Source organism: Solanum verrucosum, unplaced genomic scaffold (genome assembly GCF_900185275.1).
Source record: "Solanum verrucosum unplaced genomic scaffold, falcon-dt-bn FXZP01000253.1, whole genome shotgun sequence".
In the NCBI taxonomy this organism is placed as follows: Eukaryota; Viridiplantae; Streptophyta; class Magnoliopsida; order Solanales; family Solanaceae; genus Solanum; species Solanum verrucosum.
In genome coordinates this window covers 2146589-2168162 of record NW_026019984.1, presented here as the reverse complement: position 1 = coordinate 2168162, position 21574 = coordinate 2146589, and the positions used below count along the sequence as shown (strand labels likewise).

The following is a 21574-nucleotide window of genomic DNA, read 5'->3' as shown; positions in this document are numbered from 1 at the left end:
TTTAAATGAGAAGTTATTTTTTGATATGATTTTAAGGAATTTTCTATATAGTTTATTCTCTCACCGTTATATATAGAATGTTTTTAGTAAAGATACAATGAATAATATTTGATCATTAAAAATCAATGAATAATTGAATTCTTGAATTTATTTTACAATGAATTATTTAATAAAAATATATATTACAATGAATCATACACATACAATATACTTTTTATATAATTCAATAATATGATATATAATTTAGTAATATACAATGATTTTGATGTATTCATTGTACTTTATATATGATAAATTATTATTTTTATATGTGAATTCAATAAAATAATACATAAATTAGTAAGGTACAATAATTTTGATGTAATCAAAACTCAAAATTAATCTTCATTGAATCTCAAAACACTCTTTAAATTAATAAATATTAATTTATTGATTAAATAATACCTCTACAAAGTAATAATATTTCATGATCCCGTCTATATTAATTAGTAAGATTTTTACTTTAATATATTTGAATTAACATGTAATTTTAAAAAAAACAATCTAGTAATTTTAAATTAAATACATGTTAATAAATCGAAATACCCTTTAAATTCTATAACATTCAATATATCAATATGACATTGAAATTAAACAAAAAAAGTCACTGCATATATAAAGTGATGGTGCTTTATTAGGGAGGTTTTATTACTCAATGTAAGATTTTTGAAAATCACCAAGATTAATAAGCAAAAGGAAATAAATATAAACAAAGTAAATAAAAAAATTACAAAATTTTAAAAGGCACACTAAGCAGTCCATAACAAAAAACTCAACTAACAAAACCGAACCGAAATAACATAAATCGAACCGAAATACCAAATGTCCAATCCTATCAAGATAGTGGTAGAATTGTTTCACCCTTAATAAAAGGTTTCGAGTTCGAATTTTAGATATGGAAAAAATCTTATTGAGAGCGCTACCTCAAATTGGTCATGCAGTGCGTGATTCGAATTTAGTCAGGGCTTCAATGTAAGTTTTTTGAAAATCAAAATTTAGTCAAACTTTAATAAGCGGACACAAAAAATTATATTTTAAAAAAAATATTAGTACTACTGCTACTTAAATTTCAGTTTCCAACTGTTCCAACTGTAAAGGCAAACGAACTGGCAATGATTCTAAGGCCGTGTTTGGAAAAAGTAAGGCCTTTGCTGCATTTCAAGAATCCATTGAACACCCATTGTTGTTCTCATTCATTCGCCATTGATTTCGAAGAAGAAGCTCAAACCAAGTCTTTTGAATCTTCAAATTATCTCCCTGCACACCAAGTGTTTGATGAAAAGTCTCAGAAAGTTTCTTTGAACAATCACTTGCTATTTGAGTACTCCCGGAATAGTTTCAATGTAGAAGCTCTGAATCTGTTTGTGGGTATTCATCGTAATGGATTTTCGATTGATGGGTTGAGTCTTTCTTGTATATTAAAGGTCTCTGCTTGTCTGTTTGATTTGTTTTTTGGTAAACAAGTGCATACTCTTTGTGTTAAATCTGGTTACTTTGACAATGTTAGTGTTGGGACTTCACTTGTTGACATGTATATGAAAATGGAGAATGTTGATGATGGTCAGAAAATGTTTGATGAAATGGAGGATAACAAGAATGTTGTGACTTGGACTTCGTTGCTTTCGGGTTATTCGTGTAATAAGTTGGTTGATAGAGCGTTAGAAGTGTTTCGTGTAATGTTAGTTGGAGGAGTTAAACCTAATGAGTTTACTTTCGCGACAGTTCTTGGAGTTTTGGCTGATAAATTTGTAGTTGAAAAAGGGATTCAAGTGCATAGTATGGTTATCAAGTGTGGTTTTGAGGCGACAACATCTGTTGGGAATTCTTTGATTAATATGTATTTGAAATCTGGGATGGTTAGAGAAGCTACAGCTGTATTTGAGGGTATGGGAGATAGGAATGAAGTATCTTGGAATGGTATGATAGCTGGTCTGGTGACTAATGGGCTTTATTCCGAAGCACTTAAGTTGTTCCACATGATGAGACTTGCAGGTGTGGAACTGACACGATCGATTTATGTTACAGCTGTTAAATTATGTACTAAACTTAAAGAATTGGTTTTTGCAAGACAACTTCATGGTCGAGTTATGAAGAACGGGTTCTATTTTGACAATAATATCAGAACAGCACTCATGGTCTCTTATACTAAGTGTGGAGAGATGGACGATGCCTTCAAGTTATTCTCTATAATGCATAAATTCAGGAATGTGGTTTCTTGGACCGCAATGATTGGCGGGTATATGCAGAATAACAGACAAGAGCAAGCGGCGAATCTCTTTTGCCAAATGAAAAAGGATGGGATAAGGCCAAACGATTTCACTTATTCAACTATTCTTGCAGCTCATCCATCTATTTCGCTGTTCCAAGTACATGCAGAAGTCATCAAGACTGAGTACCAGAGCTCACCTACCGTCGGAACTGCATTATTAGACGCCTATGTGAAAACAGGAGATACTGATGAGGCTGTGAAAGTTTTTGAAGAGATTGATGAGAAGGACATTATTGCATGGTCTGCTATGTTATCTGGTTATGCGCAAAAAGGAGACATTCAAGGTGCTGTCAGAGTCTTCCGGCAACTAGTCAAAGATGGGGTCAGGCCAAATGAGTTTACCTTCTCCAGTGTCATCAATGCGTGTGTTACTTCCATGGCATCAGTGGAGCAAGGAAAACAATTTCATTGTAGCGCGATCAAATCAGGTCACAGTAATGCCTTATGTGTGAGCAGTGCATTGGTAACTATGTATGCTAAGAGAGGAAACATAGAAAGTGCAAATGAGATTTTCAAGAGACAACCAGAAAGAGACTTAGTTTCATGGAATTCAATGATATCAGGATATGCCCAACATGGTTATGGAAGAAAAGCTCTAAAGATATTCGAGGAAATGCGGAAAAGGAATTTGGATATGGACAATATAACGTTCATTGGAGTTATCTCTGCTTGTACTCATGCTGGACTGCTAAATGAAGGTCAAAAATATTTTGAGATGATGGTAAACGGCTTTCATATTTCACCAAAAATGGAGATATACTCTTGCATGGTAGACTTGTATAGCCGAGCTGGAATGCTGGATAAAGCCATGGCTCTTATCAATAAAATGCCATTTCCTGCTGGTGCAATTGTGTGGCGTACTCTTCTGGCAGCAAGTCGAGTTCATCGCAATGTAGAGATGGGGAAACTGGCGGCCGAGAATCTCATTTCTCTTCAGCCTCAGGACTCAGCTGCATATGTCCTTCTATCCAATCTCTATGCTGCAACGGGAGATTGGCAAGAAAGAGCGAAAGTAAGGAAACTAATGGATGTGAGAAAAGTTAAAAAAGAGATTGGGTATAGCTGGATTGAGGTTAAGAATAAGACCTACTCATTCATGGCAGGTGATGTTTCGCATCCCCTATCTGACAGTATATACATGAAACTGGAAGAGTTACGTGGCCGATTGAAGGATGCAGGATATCAACCGGATACAAATTATGTTCTTCATGATGTGGAAGATGAACATAAAGAAGCCATTCTTTCTCGGCACAGTGAAAGGTTAGCTATTGCTTTTGGATTGATTGCCACGCCTCCAGGAATTCCCATTCAGATTGTGAAGAATCTCAGAGTTTGTGGCGACTGTCACACTGTTATTAAATTAATATCAAAGATAGAAGGAAGGCAAATAGTCGTCAGGGATTCAAATAGATTCCATCACTTTAAAGGAGGTTTATGTTCTTGCGGTGATTATTGGTGAATTCAAGCTCTTCGAATAGACGAAGAGATAGCAGCATATCACAGTTGGTTCCTGTATAAGCAAAGGCACCATTAGCTAATGGAGCTTTAGCTTACAGGCCTATACCCGAAGTTGCATCAATTATCAGCCTCCAGATAATACTATTTCTAATGGTTGTTTTGTTCATGGATTCAAACTTTGATAGTGCACAGTCTAGAGGAAGAAACAGAGAATTTTCCAACTTCACATATCTGCCGATTCAAGTTATTTTATTTATGGACTGAGGGATAGAAATGCTGTCATTTTGGCTGATTTTTAAGAGCAGTTGACAGATCACGATCTGCCTTACAGAAAACAATCAGAAACTCAGAAGAATTAATTTGAGTGGAGGTTTAGTTTTTTCCTGAAGATAAAGAGAGTCAGAGCCTCTTGTCAATTACCAAGACTCAAAGTATGTCTTCTGGTATTTTGTTCAACATGGTTTTTCTGGTCTTGCTGCTCGTAATGCTGTATTCGGTAGGAAAGGTGATCTTGCAACAACGATGATGACCAACAAGCAGCTCTTTCTGATTATGTTTTCATTTGAACCTAACCTTGAGCATGTCAAACTCATGAAGGATGTGGAAATGTTCGGAGTCCAGGAAGGACCATTCAGTAACGCCTTTTGACAACAGCTGACACTTCGGAGATTCCCTGCTACCCCATAATAACCTCTTCCAGAAAATCTATATTCAGATACAGGGTAGAACCATTAACTGTGTTTATGCATTGCTACATTACTGAAGTTTATCCAACTGATGAGTCGATTCTATATCGACTCAATGAGTTGAAACATCTCAGGTTTTTCCTCATATTTCATAAAAAATGATGAATTCCTCACTGTTTTCTTCTTATGTTGTAGGGATTGGTAACATGAACCTGCAGACTCAATTGATGATGAGGAAGTAGCTGCAAAGACTAGGAAAAAGAAACTGGAATAGCAGATGCCTAGCACATATTCGCCAAGCTTTTGCTTCTGCTGACTTGTTGGGCCTATGGATCAGACTTGAAATCAAAGAGAGGCTGCACATATGTGCTAGATTTTCCACAAATATGCATCCATGGTCAACCTTATTGTCTTGAAATTGTTAGGTTCTTGTTTTGTGAGGATTCTGTAGGGAGCTCTGTGAAAGGAGGCCTCTAGTATGTCCATGATGTTCAGGCCAGCCTGCGTGCACCTCGACTAATTCCACAGTGGTACTTTCTACTTTCGAACAACATAGGTACCGGGAAACTCTGTCCACCAACTTTTGTGTGGACAACAACAGACAAAATGGTTCTTGGCGAGACAAGAGTTTTAACCATAGAATTGTCTTCTTTCTCTCTTTTTTGCCTTTTAGTTTCGAGGTATTTAGGAGTTCTAAAATGGTCTTAATTCCTACCATGTGCTAAATTCACTCTCTGGTGTGATGATGGATCTTATTGTGCAGCTTGGATTATTTTTTCTGTCATTCTTGATTCCTATGAATGATGAATGAGTTGTTTACTCAATCCTGTATTTCAATTACATTTTTGAACTGACACTTGGGATTGATTTGCATTTATGGAAATCTGAAATGATTAGATCAGTTTGATTTGTGTATAAGATACACATTTCTTCATGTTATTTATACCAATAACTAGCGTATTGATAAGTGTTCTTGGAGTAGTTGGTCCTGCCCTTAGCCTAAGTGCCTATGATTTCATTTTTAAGGCAATTTTGCTTAACTTGATCTTTAGTAAGTTTATCTACACAACATTTGGTGACGCCTTATCTGGGGTGGTATCATTTAAATCAAAGTCCCTCTCTGGGGCCATCTCGTTTAATCGAAGTCAACTGACTCATAATAGTGAAAATTGGCACACACGCGTCAGATCCATTAGAAGATGAAGCTTGCACCAGTCATGAACTTTGAGTACACTTGTGTTTTACTTTGAGTTATCACCTTGAGGTAACTTCAGAAGGTAAGTAGGAATGCTCATGAAATGATTACAAAGTAATTGCAATTAGCATTGTAAAAGGAATAATACAACAAAGATACTAGCAAAATGTTCTGTCTTGACATTGATAAATACATGCAAAGCTAAAACTAATACAATCCAAGAAGGTAAACAATGTCAACCTCCCATTTGGAGAGCCTTTGAATATCACGAATTTTTCAGACAAGTAGAAGGGAGAAAGAATACAAATCATGGCAACTCCAGGTGTAGTAGTTATCGGAGATACATCAATCTCTTCAACCTTCTTCTCCAAATTCCTTTGTGAATCTGTCGTGCACTTCAAGGTCAGATTTACTAACTGTTGGCCTTTGACGAGCAAGAACCTTATCAAAGTCTGTCTTTGTAATGGGTGGCGGGATGATCTGCAAGGGCATTAATCAGCAAGCTGTTTATAACTAGTCCCGGCAGATAAGAAGACAGTTTATGTAAAGCCATATCAGAACTTCAGACTAAAATATTACTAGGTAATTTTTATCTTGAGCAGAGGATCTATCGGAAACAACCCCTCTCTACCTAACAAGGGTAGGGTAAGGACTGCGTATACTCTACATTCCTCATACCCTACTTGTGGGAGCACACTGGGTCTGTTGTCGTTGTTGTTAATTCTAATATCAGCTATTCAGAATTGACACATAGGAAGATGTAGTTCATTAAAAGCACAATCTCTTCTTACATTTTAGTTCAACAAAATCATATGATACGCAGACCTTTATGCTAGAATCACATTTAATTACTGTATTACTAGTGACTCGAAAGAAGTCAAATTTCCAGACATGTGCAGTCGTACTCCCCGGCCCCAATATATTCCAGCTAAAACTCATAAAACTTTTTTTTTTTGAGAAAGGTAAAGTTGCAGCCAAATAAAAAACTACTTATTGCAGTGATCTCAAACTATAAATGTATCCCGAATATCTACCTGGGATGCGAGTCCTTTAGCAGCAAGCTCCTGCATAGTTGTCTGCACAGCACCCCGTTGCTTCGGTCCGCATGGAATCCAGGTACCATTAGAAGTTTGAGTAAAGAACACAGCATCTTGTGTCTTACGTACGGGTTCAAATAGCACGTCCTTGACCTGTCCAAGAAGAAAAAGTATAAATATATTAGGAGAACATTGAGGAATTGCCGCCTTTGTTACCTTCAGTACAAACCAGACAAAAACATGTTGGGCATCAAGGCAAATTCATTAAGGTCCAGACTTACACAAACAGAAACATCTGAACCAGAAAAACCTTCTGTCTTACGGGCCAGGTCTTCAAAGTCACTCTCGCTCAAGTTATGGGGGGTATCACCTAAATGAACCTGCACGTGTAACAAGCCAATCTAAATAAATCTAGCTCTCACAAATCGACTTGCAATATATTTCCTTGAACTTCACTTTCCAAGAAAAATCACAGAACAGAATTTTACTTTGAACATTTTTTTTTTTTTGATGAAGTAGTTTCATTTAAAAACGGGATTTACTTTGAACATGTGTTGCCGTGCCTTCAAATCAGGGAGCGGAATGTAGATACGCTTGTCAAATCTTCGCCGTATAGCCTGTAGAGGACAATTTCCGTCAGCAATGAATTTCAAAGATAAACAACTTTTTACTGCAAATCATTCTTCACCTGATCTAGGGCATAGGGTGTGTTTGTCGCCGCAAGTACAAGAACTTTATCATCATTGTGTCCAACACCCTGAAAAACAAATTAAGAGAAAAATATCTTTAGCCAGGGGGATTTCTCTTCCTCCATAGCCATGATACATCAATTACCTGCATCTGCACAAGGAGTTCTGTTTTAATACGTCGAGAAGCTTCACTTTCATTTCCTTCTCCTCGCTGCCCACACAAGGAATCAATTTCATCAACAAATATGATGGAAGGAGCGCTTTCACGAGCCATTTGGAAGAGGTTTGAAACTAGTTTTTCACTTTCACCCATCCACTTGGATACAAGGTCTGATGACGAGACGCTGCACGAAAATAGCAGTTGGCACTCGCCAACTTTACAGCGTAAGCTCTTGAAAAGGGGAAACTGAGAAAATAACTGACAAAGAACAGATACACAGCGACTATATTCATGCAAGCAATTCATGTTTATATCCCTCCATCAAGATGATTATGTGCAAGTTTAAAAGAGAAATTAGATAGTGCAAATGGAAGATATATTACCACTGAGAACTGCAGAGATTTCACGGAATACTTGCAGGTATAGAATCATTCAAGGAATCAGGAATCTTGACATGGCCCGCAAAATGGAAGCCGAGTATATTAAAATTTCAGGAAAAGGGTCATTGTACTGTGTACATATTATATTTTGCTTCTAGAAAGGCATCAATCCAATAATTTCACATGCTATAGCTTGGTTGTCTCTATTCAGGAGATGTTAGGCATCCCAATAACCCCCACAATGGCTCATTGGTCATCCCCTTATGCTAGACTATAGTCTTCACATCCTGAATACTTCCTAAGATGCACATGCAAAGACATTTATATTATGACTTAAGGGTGGATGTGTACCTCTATGGCACGGCTGCTCTATAGAATTGGTACCAAATCAAAACATTCAACACCCTTGGATACCAGACTATATTTATCAACCAATTCCAACATCACATTCTGTCCTAGATGTATAGATCTGCAAGTGACACACCACCGAGGGGGACAACCCAGATATGACATTTCTGGAGGAAAAGAACCTCATGGGAAGTAGATATCCAAAAGAACCATAAAGTCTTAACAAAAATAAAGCTAATATAAATACTACTCCCTCCATTTCAAATTAATTGAATTGTTGAGACATTTTTCATTTTTCAATTTACTTAATTGTTCAATTTTCAAGACTACTTTTAGAATTTTCTTCCAATTTTACCCTTCATTAGTTAGCATTGGAATTAGTTATTAATTAGTCTTAAGTTATTTTAATCATAAATTTGACAATAATTAATAAGGGTAAAAATGGAATGTTATGCCTAATTTATGTCTTAATCTTCTTTTCTTAAAGGGTGTGAAACATCTCAACAATTTAATTAATTTGAAATGGAGGGAGTATAATTTATGAGCAGACAATCATTTCCCACAACAAATAAGGAGCAACACCCACGAAACTACAAGACCCTTAATTCATGGATATTGGATCATGACCAAGATGGTAAATTAGCAGGAGTTAATTAAGATTCAAACAAAACAAAAACATTCTGAACGTACTGAGCATATAAAGAGGCTTACATCAGCCAACTCCATGCAAAGGCACAAGCACCATCCCACACTCCAAGAAGGAAAACAAAGGCAATGTAAAAGACTCCTAGTCGACTTGGATATTGAACCACATTCTGTATTTAGTGGTTGAGCACTTTAAGTTCCTTACTACTACTGATTCTTGACTCAAGCACCAAATTACATCAAAATATCATTCATGCAAAGAGGAAAATCAACAAAAGAATATGAGAAAGGAAGGTCATAAAAACTATAAAGATAACAAATTATGAGAAAGGAAGGCCAAAAAAAAAACTATAAAGGAAATTAAATAAGAACCTAACAAGCAAATGGTACATCTTCTCCCCCGACTTCTTATTGGTATTCTGAGATTTTCCTTTATAATCTTTAGGGCTGCTAAGCAGATCCTCATTTTGCTCAAGATCTTTTTTTCTTCACGAATGACAGATGATATGATGTACAAAATTTGCAATTTAAATACAGCCTTTGGTATTTACAAAATAAAAGCTGCAGTGAATCAGGAAATATCTGAAGTTGATAGCTTCTATTTGCTGTAAAATGGACAACATTATCAACAAACACACTTGCATGTAGGAAGACAAATACCTAAAAAAAGTGGATTCTGCTTCAGTAGCAACAGCTTTGGCCAAGTAAGACTTTCCTGTCCCAGGAGGACCATAAAGAAGAAAAGCTCTCCATGGTCGCCTCTTGCCTGTAGGTACATGAGAAAGGAGAAAAAAACACTCAAACTGTTGTGAACAAAAGCACCCAAAAGATTGCTCAAGTTATGTCATGCACACGTTGCAAAACCACTCAACCATCTCTAATATAACACAAAGAGAAAAAGAACACAATACTCACCAAGTTTTTTTTCCTTAATGATTTTTATCCCACTACAACTTTTTTGGTTGAGCTAGGAAGAGCTGTAACATGAATCCTGGACTAACTATAAAGAGAAATTCCAAAATGTGGGATTTACTCAGAGTTCACCTCTCATACTTCAAAAGAAAAAGCCAGACAACCAATTGTCTCTAATTGCTAAGCAACGCAATTAACCAATCAGTCACCCAAGTATAGAAGACCATTTGCTCAAGATCATGCAGTCACAGGCGAAGAACTTCCTCCTTCACATCGAGGCTCTTCAGGAATCTAGTCATGAGACTCCCAAAATTGTACCCAAGGCCCTTTGGCAGCCTAGCCTTCTTCATTGTAGACTTCAGCATTTTCTTTACCAAACTTCACATTTCAAAACACATGCACAGACGCGCTCACACAAATGTTGAAAGACATTTAGAATATAGAGAAGTTAACTCATCCACAGCATCACTAATAACCTAAGAACTCTTAAACATGCTCAACAAAAAACAATTCATTTTCTACTCATATTCAGCTATCTACAGACTAACCTGGCACTTTGTGGTCCCCAAATTGAAAGGGTTTAAAATGTACAATAGGTAAAGACTCAAACTTACTTCTTTCCATAAGTTAAAAACTAGAACTATTGGAACCCATGTAACCCCAATTATGACATAAGTGTCTTCTAACTAATACTCCATAGTGTTTGGTTTGCAACATAAAACTCTGTATAACTGCCTATAATTCTCACTGCATAATAAGCACTATAATCCCTTTAACGACACCTAACATCATATTGCTACTTCCTTTACCCAAAAAAAAAAACTAAGGCATACTACATAAACAGACGCTCAAACTTGGCCTCAGCTCTCAACTGGCAACTAAAGACTACAACTTGTCCCCACTATGTCTCGTGGATACCCTGCACTGATGTAGCTCATAAATTATGGAGGTGTCTAGATGATCATTTTGTAAGTTGGAGTGTTCAACGGACAGAGTGGAGATGAGTTGAAGTGTCAAGATGGAGTGCTTACTTGCTAGCTGAGGGCGTGTTTGAGTGTCTGTTTATGTATTATGCCAAAAAATAATTGTGTTTAAGCTACTTCAGAATCACAAGGAAACCATCAATCAAAGCAACAATCTTTACTAGCAAAATGCAGCAACAACACACATACACACAAAAAAAAATCCAACAAAAGCTAACACACACACACCTGTGAAGAACTGAGGGAATTTCACAGGTAAAATGACAGCTTCCTGCAACGCCTGTTTAGCACTCTCCAATCCAGCAACATCATTCCACTTCACATTAGGTTTCTCTCTAACAATTGCTGAATTAAGCCCGGCCCTTAGCTTAGACTGCTCAGGATCCTCTCCCCCATCTTCACCATCCTTAGGCTTAGTCTTAGGCTTAGCAATCACAGCTGCATCTCCTCCAATTGGACCAGGCCCACTCCCACCCTCATCCAACACAGCCCTAATCTCCTCCGCACGGCGTAAATACTCTGTAAATTTCTGGGTAATTGCCTCCTTAATCTTAGGATTCTTCTCGTACTTCAAATGGGTCTTGAAGTACTCCAATGCATTCATATACAACGGAAATGCCTTGGCATAGTTTCCACTATTGTCCTCTTGCACTGCTTGCCTTACGTAATCAATTGCTTGCTCCTTGAAATTGCTATACATCTTCGATCATATAGAAAAAAAACCCACAAAATTAACCAAGCAAATTTCAGGGTTTTGATCAGAACTCAAAAGGGTGTCCGCAAAACCACAAAACTAACCAAGAAAATTACTGGGTTTTCATCAGAACTCAAAAGGGTGTTCAAAAAAAGTTGATTTAAGAAAAAAAATCATATAAACAGTGTTCTGAGTAATGGATCTTTTTGAAGATTTTGAGCTTTTTTGGGTGGATTAGGAACCCTAAAAATTGGGGATTTTGGTTTTGATTTAAGAAAAAGATTGATTAGAGATCGAAGGTTGGATTATGGAAGAAGACATTTGAAAGAATCGTAATTTGTGAGTTTGAACGTTGAAATTTACAGGGGAAAGTGTTTTTGTTATACACCAAGGACTGCTGTTAAGGAACGGAAAAAGGTAAAAAATGTTGCTAATTAAAAATGAAATGACTCAGAAATATATCTCACTCATAACTCATACAGTTCACTTTTACTTGTTACGTATTTCTAAAATAAATTTTTATTTTACAAATTATTCAAAATAGCAAACATTTAAATTATATTAAATATTATAGCTACTATTTAAGAAAAATTTAATTCACAGCTATAGTTTCACTCAATCTTGCTATTAGTTTGATTTGTATAATTTATCTTATTTATATAACTCCAGAATTTGTACACTTTAGTTTCTGATTGTATAAAATTCAGAATTATATATATGCTTACCCTATCTGTTTTGTATACTATTTATGAAAAATCATAATAAATTACCCTATTTATATATTGGCAAGCGAAATATACAAAACGGAGTTTTGAAACTTTTCTAAATGTATAAATTCAGAATTTGTATGTACTAACCCTATTTGTGTATACAAACGGACGAAAAAATACAACCACAACCTCCATAGCTAATAAAACTATTGCTATGGGACGCAATTATCAAAACTATAGTTATAAAACCCTTATTGTGTCTAATATGTTTCCTATTTCTGAATTTTTTTGTCAATAATTGCTTTCCTTATAGGTGTGATGTGCCAAATCAAACAGTTACAAATAAAAAATGAGCGTAGAGAATATTTATTTTACTAGAAAAAATTTGGCCAAGAGCCTAACATCTTTTCAAAAAATGAAGATCAGTTCCATCTCCACTGCAGCATACCACCTTCATTCAACATATAAAAGTCAATTTTGAACATTCTATATTAGTTACTATATATTGAAATCAGAGTTAAAAGGTCAAATACACACTTGAAGTATTGGATTTTTTCTGTTGTTCTTGTTTCCTATGGAAGATGACACAGCTCGAACCAGTGACCTCCTTATCACATGACAACAACTTTACTAGTTATGCTGAGGAAGCTCCCTCGGCATACTCTAAACAAGTTGGCCCCAAGAAAATAGAGGTTACCAGCTTTGTTACTATTAGCAGCACTTGCTGACAAATTGTGAATTAAGTAATTGCAAATAGAATTGTATAAGGAATACAACAAAGAAACTAGCAAAATGTACTGTCTTGACATTGATAAATACATGCAAAGCTAAAACTAATACAATCCAAGAAGGTAAACAATGTCAATCTCACATTTGAAGAGCCTTTGAGTAACGCGAATTTTTCAGACAAGTAGGGGGAGAAAGAACACAAATCATGGCAACTCCAGGTGTAGCAGTATACATCAATCTCATCAACCTTCTTCTCCAAACTCCCTTGTGAATCTGTCATGCACTTCAAGGTCGGATTTACTAACTGTTGGCCTTTGACGAGCAAGAACCTTATCAAAGTCTGTCTTTGTAATGGGGGGTGGTATGATCTGCAAAGGCATTAATCAGCAAGATGCTTAAATAGTCCTGCCCGTTAAGAGGACAATTTATCCAAAGCCATATTAGAACTTCAGACTAAAACATTACTAGATGATTCTAATATCAGCTACTGAGACACGGGTCTGTCGCAAATAGCCTATCTACCTTCATAAGGTAGGGGTAAGGGCACTATCCTCCCCAGACCCCACTTGTGAGGATCACACTGAGTATATTACTGTTTGATTCTAATATTAGCTACTAATTCTTCCTTTTTCGGGGTAATCAAGCTATTCAGAATTGACACGTAGGCAGATGTAGTTCAGTAAAGGCACAATATCTTCTTACATTTTAGTTCAACATAACCATATGATGTGCAAACAGTAACGTTAGAATCACATTTAATTATTGCATTATTAGTGACTTGAAATAAGTCAAGTTTCCAGACATGTGCAGTAGTAGGCCCCGGCCCCAATATATTCCAGCTAAAACTCATACAAGCACAAGATTTGGCTAAGTGACCAGATTAAAAATTAATTATGGCAGTGATCTCGGAATATAAATGTATCCCAAATATCTACCTGGGATGCAAGTCCTTTAGCATCAAGCTCCTGCATAGTTGTCTGCACAGCACCCTGTTGCTTTGGTCCGCATGGTATCCAGGTACCATTAGAAGTCTGAGTAAAGAACACAGCATCTTGTGTCTTACGTACGGGTTCAAATAGCACATCCTTGACCTGTCCAAGAAGAGAAGGTATATAAATATATTAGGAGAATAAAGAGGAATTGCCCCCTTTTTTCCTTCAGTGTTTAGCAAGTTCAAGTGGATTGGTGTAGAAGAAAGGGTCTCTTCCAACTACAAACTCACAAACAACATGTTGGGCATAAAGTCAAATTCATTAGGGTCCAGACTTACACAAACAGAAACGTCTGAACCAGAAAAACCTTCTGTCTTACGGGCCAGGTCTTCAAAGTCACTCTCGCTCAAGTTATGGGGGGTATCACCTAAATGAACCTGCACGTGTAACAAGCCAATCTAAATAACTCTAGCTCTCACAAGTCGACTTGCAGTATATTTCCTTGTTGAACTTCACTTTCCAAGAAAAATCACAGAACAGGATTTACTTTGAACATGTGTTGCCGTGCCTTCAAATCTGGGAGCAGAATGTAGATACGCTTGTCAAATCTTCGCCGTATAGCCTGTAGAGGACAATTTCCGTCAGCAATAAATTTCTAAGATCCACAACTTTAAAAGTGCAGATCATTCTTCACCTGATCTAGGGCATAGGGTGTATTTGTTGCCGCAAGTACAAGAACTTTATCATCATTGTGACCAACACCCTGAAAAAACAAATTAAATAAGAAAAAGAAATCTATAGCCGGGGGGTTTCTCTTCCTCTTTTCTTTCTGATAGGTCGAAGTTGGTTATGAGAGGTCAAGGAACCACATCAGCTACGATAGATCAATTACCTGCATCTGCACAAGGAGTTCTGTTTTAATACGTCGAGAAGCTTCACTTTCGTTTCCTTCTCCTCGCTGCCCACACAAGGAATCAATTTCATCAACGAATATAATGGAGGGAGCGCTTTCACGAGCCATTTGGAAAAGGTTTGAAACTAGCTTTTCACTTTCACCCATCCACTTGGATACAAGGTCTGATGACGAGACGCTGCATGAAAATAGCAGTTGGCACTCGCCAACTTTACAGCGTAAGTTCTTGAAAATGGGAAACTGAAAAAATAGCTGACAAAGAACAGACACATGACGTCCATATTCATGCAAGCAACTCATGTTTATATGCATCCATCAAGATGGTTATGTGCAAGTTTAAAAGAGAAATCAATAGTGCAAATGGAAGATTTAGTACCACTGAGAACTGCAGAGATTAGAACATTTGCAGGTATAGGATCATTCGACTATTGAGGACGCAGGCATCTTGAAATATCCCACATAATGGCAGCAGAGAATATCAAAAAATCAGGAGAAAGGCCATTATACATATTACTTTTTGCTTCTAGAAAGACATCAGCATATTGCATGATTTCACATGCTATCCCTTGGTTTTCACAACTCAGGAAATGTTTGGCACCCCAATAACCCCCACAGGAGTCCGGTGACAGGACAGATTTTTTTGTTGTTGGCGGGGTTAGCATAAAAGAACAACTACTACAAAGCAAAAGCTCTACATGTTGACCTCCATTGGAAGTCTTTGCAACAAAACAAAACTGATGGATCCTGATTGTATAATCCTACTGAAATTTTATTATTGTAAGCTTGAAATTGTTATTGAAATTACTGCAATCACAAACAAGGCCTTAGCTGAAGGTTCAATTTGACTCTGCTCTACATCAACATATTGCATGATGTACTGGTCTGATCTTAAGATTCATGGGTTAGCATCACTTGCGTTGGCAGTAAGTGAGATGTGTCTAACAAACTGGAGATATACAAGATGATCTCATCCAGAGGTTAAAATCAGGATAATGCTGAGATGCAGAACCATAAAATCCAAAAAAAATGGCTCATTGGTCATCCCCAAATGCTAGACCTAGACTAAAGCCTTCACACCCTTAATACTTCCTAAGATGCACATGCAAAGCCATTGATATTATCACTAAGGCAGGATGTGTTCCTCTATGGCACGGCTGCTCTATATAATTGGTACCAAAACAAAACATTCAACACTCTTGGATACCAGAGTATGTTTATCAACCAATTCCAACATCACATTCTGTCCTAGATGTATAGATCTGCAAGTGATACACCACCGAGGGGGACAACCCAGATATGACATTTCTGAAGGAAAAGAACCTCATGGATAGTAGATATTCAAAAGAATCATAAAGCCTCGACAAAAATAAAGCTATTATAAATACTACTCCCTCCGTCCCAAAATAAGTGTCACCTTAGCAAAAAAAATTGTCCCAACATAAGTGTCACCTTAGGAATTCAAGACAAAATTAGTATGTTTTTCCAACTATCCTTATACTCCATCTTCTTAGTAGTGTTCAATTTTCAAGAGACATTTATGAAATAAAGTAGCTTAGTAAACTACACATTATATTTATTGATTTCTTAATGGATGTGATTTTTGCCAGGGTGACACTTATTTTGGGATGGAGGAAGTATAATTAATGAGCAATCACCTCCCACAACAAATAACGAGCAACACCCATGAAACTACAAAGCCCTTAACTCATGGATCATGACCAAGATGTTAAATTAGCAGGAGTTAATTAAGATTTAAACAAAACAAAACATTCTGGACATATTGAGTATATAAAGAGGCTTACATCAGTCAACTCAAAAGGCACAAGAACCATCCCACACTCCAAAAAGGAAAACACAGGCAATGTAAAAATTTCCTAGTTGACTTGGATATTGAACCACATTCTGTATTTAGTGATTGAGCCCTTTATGTTCCTTACTACTTCTGTTCTTTGATTAAGGAACCAGATTACATAAAAACATCATCTATAAAAAGAAGAAAATCAACACAAATTATGAGAAAGAAAGGTCAAAAACCATACAGATAACAAATTATGGAAAGGAAGGCAAAAAGATAAACTATACAGAAAATAAAATAAAGAACCTAACAACCATATGGCCAAAATCAGTTGCATCTTCTCCCCAGACTTCTTTTTAGCATTGATATTCTATAATTTTCCTTTATAATCTTTAGGGCTGCTAAGAAGATTCTCATTTTGCTCGAGATCTTTTTCGTTTACTAATGACAGGTGATATAATGTACCAAATTTGCAATTTAAATACAGCCTTTGTTTTTTTTCCAAAATAAAAGCTGCAGTGAATCAGGAAAGATCTGAAGTTGATAGCTCCAATTTGCAGTAAAATGGACACATTATAAACAAACACAATTGCAAGTAGGAGGACAAATACCTAAAAAAGGTGGATTCCGCTTCAGTAGCAACAGCTTTGGCCAAGTAAGACTTCCCTGTCCCAGGAGGACCATAAAGAAGAAAAGCTCTCCACGGTCGTCTCTTGCCTGTAGGAACATAAGAAAGGAGAAAAAAGCACTCAAATTGGTATGAACAAAAGCACCCAAAAAATTACTCAAGTTATGTGATGCACAGTTGCACACATGGATAAACTATTCAACCATCTCTAATGTACCACGAAGAGAAAAAGAACATAATACTCACATGATTTTTGCCTTAAATGATTTTTATCCCACTACAACTCTTTTGGTTGAGCTAGGAGGAGTTGTAACATGAATCGTGGGCCAACTATAAAGAGAAATTCGAAATTGTGGGATTTACTCGGAGATCACCTCTAGTACCAATGCAATTAACCAATCAGTCTCCCAAATATATAATACAATTTTCTCACAACCACGCAGTCACAGGCAAAGAATACCCACCTTCTTTGCCGAACTTCACATTTCAAAACGCACACAGACAAATGCTTAAAAGTTGTAAGGCATTTTGAATGTAGAGAAAATAACTCATCCACAACATCACTAATAATCTAAGAACTCCTACACATGCTCAACAGAAAGCATTTTCATTTTCTACTCATATTCAGTTATCCACAGACTAACCTGGCACTTAGTGTTCCCCAAATTGAAACGGTTTAAAACATTCAATAGGTAAAGGCTCAAACTTACTTCTTTCTATAAGTTAAAAACTATAACTATTGGAACCCATGTAACCCTGACATAAGTGAAAAGCTTTCTAACTAGGAGTCGAAAGTGTTTGGTTTGCAACATAAAACTCTGTATAACTGCCTGTAGTTCCCACTTCCCACTGCATAATAAGCACTATAATCCCTTTAACAACACCTAACATCTTATTGACTTATTTCTACTTCCTTTACCCAAAAGAAATAAGGCATAATACATAAACAATACACTCAAACTTTATCTCACCTAGCAAGTAAGCACTCCAACTTTGAGAGTGCACACCAAGACACCTCGGCTGACTTAGGAGATGTCTAGATGATCATCTTGTAAGTTGGAGTGTTTAACAGACATAGTGGAGACGAGTTGAAGTGTCTAGATGTGCATATGCAAGGTTGGAGAGCTTACTAGCTAGCTAAGACAAAGTTTGCGCCTCTGTTTATGTATTATGCCAAAAAAAAATTGTGTTTAAGCTACTTCATAATCACAAAGCAAACCATCAATTAAAGCAACAATCTTTACTTGCAAAATGCAGCAATAACACAAAAACAATCCAACAAAAGCATACACATACCTGTGAAGAACTGAGGGAATTTCACAGGCAAAATGACAGCTTCCTGCAACGCCTGTTTGGCACTCTCCAATCCAGCAACATCATTCCACTTTACATTAGGTTTCTCTCTAACAATTGCTGAATTAAGCCCAGCCCTAAGTTTAGACTGCTCAGGATCCTCCCCATCTTCACCATCCTTGGGCTTAGTCTTAGGCTTAGCAATCACAGCTGCATCTCCTCCATTTGGACCAGGCCCACTCCCACCCTCATCCAACACAGCCCGAATCTCCTCTGCCCGGCGTAAATACTCTGTAAATTTCTGGGTAATTGCCTCCTTAATCTTAGGATTCTTCTCGTACTTCAAATGGGTCTTAAAGTACTCCAATGCATTCATATACAACGGAAATGCTTTGGCATAGTTTCCACCATTGTCCTCTTGCACTGCTTGCCTTACAAACTCAATTGCTTGCTCCTTAAAATTGCTATACATCTTCAATCATATAGAAAAAAAAACAAGAAAATTTCTGGATTCTGATCGGAACTCAAAAGGGTGTCCGAAAAACCACACAATTAACCAAACAAATTTATGGGTTTTGATCAGAACTCAAAAGGGTGTTCCGAAAAAACACAAAACTATCCAATAAACTTTCTGGGTTTTGCTCAGAACTCAATAGGGTGTTCAGAAAAAAAGCTGATTTTAGAAAAAATCGTATGAACAGTGTCCTAAGTAATGGATCTTTCTGAAGCTTTTGAGCATTTTTTTTGGTGGATTAGGTGAGTTTGACAGTAGATATGAACCCTAGAAATTGGGGATTTTTGGTTAATTCAATGAAAGATTGATTAGAGATCGAAGGTAATAAGGAGATCGGAAAACATTTGAAAGAATCGAAATTTGAGAATTTGAAAGTTGAATTTACAGGGGAGAAATGGATTACAAGTGTGAAAGAATTCAATTTACAGGAGAAATGTTTTGTCATATGCGTGAGATACACGTAGGGCTGCCTATTAATAAGGGTCTGTTTGGATTGACTTTTGGCTTATGACTTGTAAGCCAAAAGCCATAAGTTAGGATTTCTAACTTATAACTTTTGACTTATTTTTGTTATTTTGGCTTTAAAATAAGTGCTTATAAATACTTTTTAACTTTACTCAAATACTTCAAAACTGCTTAAAAGTTATTTTGGCTTAAAAGCACCTAAAATAAGTCGATCCAAACGGGCACTAAGGAAACATATGTTCTTTTATGGTGGAGTTTGAAATGATAGAATGTAACAAATTTTATTCGTACCTCATAAAAGTATAGATAGAGAGTATATAGAGAGATTGTTTCTGATGCATCCTCGACTTAAAACAAAATCATTTACAAATAGATTGAAAAAAGGAGTACAAAAATGAGAACGATAACAAGGATGAAATAATATGAAATAAAGAAGTACAATACCAAAAAAAGTACGAGTAATGACAACAAACAAAAAAGAGTAATAACAACAAAGTAGTGACATAGTTAAAACACAGATGTTTGGACCAACTTAAGTGTACAACAAACTCATTTTTATTGGCAAAATGCACAAATACTTGATCTTGAGATTACGATGTATATCATACATAGGCTGCTCTCATTGTTAAATGATCTTCAAGAATTACAGTCCAACCTCAATTGGGCAAGATGCATCAATCTCATTCTTAAATGAACTTCAAACCTAAATTGGGCAAGGTACAAGCCTAATCCATATTGACCCGAAAAAACCTAATTGACCCTAACAAATCTTACCCTAAACCCATAGTGACTGGCCAAACAAGACCGGCAAAACAAGCCTAACCCTAACCCAAGCGAACAAGCATGGACAAACAAGACTAATCCTAGCCATAATGACTGGCCAAACAAGCCTAACCCTAACCCAAGCGAACAAGCATGGCCAAACAGCCTAACCCTAGCCATTATGATCGGCCGAACAAGCCTTACCCTGACCAATATTGACTGGTCGAACAAGCCTACATTGATTAGCCAAACAGGCCTAAACTTGCCCATATTGACCAACTAACAAGCTCGACGCTAACCTATATTGACCGACCGAACAAGCCTACATATTGACCGGCAAGCCTAACCCTAACCCATATTAACCAACCGAACAAGCCTAATATGTAACAACTCTCTCGGAAGGATGCTACTACTTAACAAGAAAGCTAATATAATACTTGCACATTTAAAAGGGATTAATCTAAGATATATAAATTATAATTCAATAGAGAAATTTAGCCCAAAATAACAAGTGAAAGGTATAAAGGTTTGTCATTTAGAAATTTAGTTGATCTCAAATTTAAACAAGACAAGAGTCCCAATTTATGGCGGAAGAATCTTTCAAAATAATTTTAAAAACATACACTTAGAGATTTTCATGTATTATCTATACTAATACAAGACACGTTATAAATCAACACCAACTTCGGGGTACCGAAGTTTGTTTGGTTCATGCTGTTGACACTCAATTTTGGACCTCCACAATATATATTAATCATCGAGCTTCTTAAATTCCAAACGATTTGAAATAATTAGTTTTAATAAAGTTCAAAATATTTTTCAAGTTACTTTTAATTAATTTTATAATTTTATAATTTTTAAGTAATACATATGTTTTATATAAATTTGTATATAATTAGTATATTTTATAAATATTCAAAAATCATCTAAAAAAAAGAGATTTTGTTTTGTTTGAATATTTTACTAATTAGTTTAGTTATACAATAGTTTATATTTTTGAATTAATTAGTTTATAATTAAGTTAATTATTTTATTTCATTAAGATTAAGAAGCTTGTTAATTTATTTTAGCATCTCGCAATTTGAAATAACTAGGAAGAAGCTAATAATTGGAAATAGTCATTTTTGAAAAGAATGAAAATCTGGAAATTTGTTTAAGTTAGGAAATGTTGAGTTTTGGTCAACTTCAAATGGACATAATTCCTAGCTCATGATGAGTTAGGTGTACTTCCAGATATGGTTGCAAAGCTCTTGGAAGGATCTTTCCAACTCCACTGATTTTGCGCGATTCCGAGTTCGTATGTGTAAGTTATGCCCTTTGGAAGTTGGACTGTTGGAT

At 36.2% G+C, this 21574-nt stretch overlaps 2 protein-coding genes across 9 annotated transcripts; one reads left to right on the top strand and one right to left on the bottom strand.

Annotated features, from left to right (window-relative positions):
- The first annotated feature begins 1144 nt into the window (after nt 1-1144).
- On the top strand, nt 1145-4223 carry LOC125818115 (pentatricopeptide repeat-containing protein At2g27610). Its single transcript, XM_049497643.1, has one exon. The coding sequence runs from the start codon at nt 1152-1154 to the stop codon at nt 3765-3767; it is 2616 nt and encodes an 871-aa protein (XP_049353600.1). The 5' UTR covers nt 1145-1151; the 3' UTR covers nt 3768-4223.
- A 1498-nt stretch (nt 4224-5721) lies between these two features.
- LOC125818135 (protein SUPPRESSOR OF K(+) TRANSPORT GROWTH DEFECT 1) lies at nt 5722-19474 on the bottom strand. Of its 8 annotated transcripts, none has more exons than XM_049497664.1 (9): nt 18499-19474; nt 17186-17291; nt 14759-14957; nt 14561-14629; nt 14414-14488; nt 14205-14303; nt 13870-14025; nt 13182-13302; nt 5722-6006 (listed from the first exon to the last, which is right to left on the bottom strand). In XM_049497664.1, exons 1-9 carry the CDS (start codon nt 18965-18967, stop codon nt 6002-6004), a joined length of 1299 nt encoding a protein of 432 aa, XP_049353621.1. In that variant the 5' UTR covers nt 18968-19474; the 3' UTR covers nt 5722-6001. The 8 variants fall into 8 exon arrangements, 6 of the variants coding, with proteins under 6 accessions (XP_049353621.1, XP_049353622.1, XP_049353623.1 ...); XM_049497665.1 differs by having other exon boundaries at nt 5722-6049; nt 13225-13302; XM_049497666.1 differs by lacking the exons at nt 13182-13302; nt 13870-14025; nt 14205-14303; nt 14414-14488; nt 14561-14629 and adding exons at nt 6682-6837; nt 6966-7064; nt 7227-7301; nt 7373-7441; nt 7519-7656 and having other exon boundaries at nt 5722-6127; nt 14897-14957.
- Nucleotides 19475-21574: the final 2100 nt, after the last annotated feature.